General features: G+C 37.7%; 1 protein-coding gene across 6 annotated transcripts in view; it reads right to left on the bottom strand.

Moving 5' to 3' along the window:
* Positions 1 to 277: 277 nt before the first annotated feature.
* Positions 278 to 3,527, bottom strand: part of LOC127433226 (protein Hook homolog 3-like) — a 41,076-nt gene continuing 37,826 nt past the window's right edge. For 3 of the 6 annotated variants that reach the window (XM_051684949.1, XM_051684962.1, XM_051684968.1), the window contains exon 23: positions 278 to 1,164. In XM_051684949.1, the coding sequence (XP_051540909.1) occupies positions 1,134 to 1,164 (31 nt within the window). In that variant the 3' untranslated portion in view covers positions 278 to 1,133. The other 3 variants (XR_007895862.1, XM_051684953.1, XM_051684957.1) reach the window with 3 other exon arrangements.

Consider the following 3,527-nt stretch of genomic DNA (forward strand, 5'->3'; position numbering starts at 1 on the left):
TGATATTCAAACAGGATCACATGATTCACGATAAACACCTGGAAATCTCCACCAGATCTTCAGATCACCAGCTGCACGTTTGACAGCAGTTCAACTCAAGACGGGAAATCAGCACTAACTGCTGGAGAGGAAATGAGACAAAGTGCTGCTCCGTCCAGTCAAATACTTCACTTCAATCTTATTCATGTGCATCCATGACTGCAGGAGGATTTCAGTTATCGGGACAAAACGTTCAGATCAACAAATCCAAAAATAAAAATAAAACAGAACTGTGTTTCTTTTGAATCATGAATGTTTTATACAAGCTTTATTTACAACTTGAACTTCAACTGTACAGTTTTGGAAGCACAAATCGATCAACAGTTTTAATACAGACACATGAAATGAATCTAATAATCAATCCATGTTTTTAACTGTGCACTGATGCTCCATACGGTATGTACAGATTGTATACAAGCAATATAAAACTTGGCAAATGGAAAGAGCTTCTGCTGCTTCAGCTACGAAGATTATGAAAGTTCAATTCATTTAAAAAACACAATTATACAGCAACCATAAAACTTAATGACTGAAGTATTTCTCCATGTTTCCTCTGTAGATGTCATGAGGTTATTAGTTCTGTGAGATATGTGTGAAGATGTTTCTCTGGTTATGGACGGTGGAGAGAAGTTTAACCTCTGACCTCACTCCACACATGAGAGAAACCTGCTGTGCATTCAGTGGGGAAACAACAAACCCTCAATATATAATCAATCTCCTATTAAAAACAACACAAGAGGATAAAAACACTGCTTTGAATATGAAATCAAATGTATGCATGTAGATACTGATAATGACATGTCTGCAGACGGGCGTCTGTGTCGTTGTGTAACATGAATATTTAATTGTAACAGCCAATAAAGAAGAAACGCAGCAGAGAATGTTTCAATGTCAACAGAAGATTTACTGTTGGAGTTTGTAACATTGTATCATCAAAATAACTCAAGTAAAAGCACTTCATGATTTTGCATAAAAATGAATAAAAGTGTCTGATTGCTGAATACTACCGGTACCAGATGTGACAGGCCAGTACAATATTTGTAACATTTTACTGCAATTTCAGGGTGAAGTTAAATCTTCATTCATACAGACGTTCATTCTGTATGTTCAACAGCACGAGTGAATCTAGAAGCAAAAGCCATAATGTAATTAAAATAAAGAATACATCTTAACAGCTTATTATAAAGGCTTGAATACACAGCGGCTCTTTCAGTAACGTCTGAAGCATTTCATTCATATGAATCATAAACTACAGGGGTAAAATACTGATACACTCCACATTGATGAAGATTCAATAGAAATCAAATCAAATCAAATCAATACAGAGAAGTGAGAGTCATACAGGTTAATTTCCTGCGGGCAAACAGGAAGTTAATAAAGGTTTACACTGTAACAGTCACTGCAGTGAGTCTATAACACTGATCACAGGTCAGAATGATTGACAGCTCACTCACGGCATGTTAGAAGCACACAGCTCATGATGGTTAGCATTCTGGGACAGCATGTGCACGCTGATGGGTTAGTTAGTGTATGGATAGGTTAAATTCAGCAGCATGAACAAATCAATATGAGTCATGCAGCCCCACCCCCTGCTGGTCATGCTTTAACATCACTGGAAGAGAGAGGAGATAGACAGCTGTCAGTCAAACACACATGAGTCGGTGACACTTCAAGTCAACATGAAATCAAAACTGACTCGTCGTTTTCTTAACATTGTGACTGATTCATCAGTGCAGGTTTACTACAAACAAAAAATCTTTATAATCTTTCATCAAAATGTAATAACCCTACAACTTCGGCTTTGTTTACACAGCAAGAAAAATCCGATTTTTTTCTCTCAAATACGATTTTTTTTAGACTGACTGCTCAAACTGCAGGTTATACAGTACCCTCCACTAATATGAGCAAAGGCTGTGCGTTTTTATCCTTTTGATCTTTCATTCAAAATATTCACAAAAATCTCAACTTTAATTCGAGTAAAACAATTGAAAGGGTGGAACAATTTAATAATTAAAGAAACATTTTTCTCCAAAACATGTTGGCCACAATTACGGAAGTAAAATGGTTTGCGAACCGTGTTTCATGGTGACTTTCATATTCATGATCATGTTTAATGAGTTAGGTGGCGATTTTACATTTTGATCAAGCTGTTAGTTAGTATTGTGAAGAAATGATCAGATAATGTGAGAAACGTGTTTCTTCATTTCTAAAATCTCGACAACCTCAGGCCACGTCCACACTAATCCGTTTCCTAATGTCATCGTTTTCCAAAGCGTGCGGTAATGGAGAGCACTTGTTGAAATGCTCTGTTTTCGGTGGAGGAAACCGCTGTTCTAGTACGAGTGTGAGGTGTAAACGTAGCGAAATCAATGTGTTTTAAATGAAAATGTATCAGTGTGGACGGGACCTTAATATAACGTGACTTCCTCAAAGAAATATCCACTGAAGTGATCTGAAGATTCATGAAGCATCTGATTCTGAGTAAAGAGAGACACGTTACTGCTCGCTGAACATCCTGATCCTGTGAGATCCATGTGACCTGTGATGTCATCACTACAGACAGAAACACACCTGACAGACAGTACCAGGAGTTCAGTTCAGTGAGTGTCCATTAAGGCATCGTGAATGAATGTGACATCAAACATACAACAATAAGCACAAACTCTTAAGACACGCAACGCTCGGCTGGTGACAACATGACAGATGTACAGTCAGTGCAGAATCGCCATGACAACAGCGATTAACTCACGTCAGCCTTCACGATCATGTTTATCTAAAGAAAACTTGGCATCATTTCTGTGCAACATTGTCACTCTTTCAATGCACAGATATCAATGTGTTGATGAAAAGTACATGTAAAGTATCAACGTAACATATGTAGGAAATATGTCCTGACACAATGCAGACAGAATAAATACAGATGTCTAGACGGGGTTTAAGCAGAGATGCTCTTAAAGCAAACAAACACTGATCACAGAACAGCTGTCACAAATACTCCCAATAATCTCTGTTTTGATTCAGTTCGCTCTTAACGATCATTTAAGACAAAGTGTGTTGTTTCTGTAACATAAGTCTCACCAAAAATATTCCGTTTTCAAACAAGTTTCACAAACACTCCCCCCATCTTCCATTGGATGGTCAAACAGATAGTCCCGCCCCAAACTCACGCTATTGGTTGAGTCAGAAGTAGACATGTCTGACCCGAACTATCAATGGATTACTTACAGTCGACTCTGAACATTAAACTGAGATCCGAGAAAGTATTTTAACACACTTTATCTTTAAATGACTGCAAGCCCTTGTTTACAACGTTTCTTAAACAAACTACCGTCACAGACGGTTAATAAGTCCGTGCAAATGGAAACAAACATTATATGAAACATGACAGTGTGCTAAAGAAACATCTCTAAATCACTTCCAGATGAGTGTGTTGATTCTGTCAATGACGTGGAATCTGCAGTGTAAAGTGATCAGCATCTCTTCTTAAA

Source organism: Myxocyprinus asiaticus, chromosome 4 (genome assembly GCF_019703515.2).
Source record: "Myxocyprinus asiaticus isolate MX2 ecotype Aquarium Trade chromosome 4, UBuf_Myxa_2, whole genome shotgun sequence".
Classification (NCBI taxonomy): Eukaryota; Metazoa; Chordata; class Actinopteri; order Cypriniformes; family Catostomidae; genus Myxocyprinus; species Myxocyprinus asiaticus.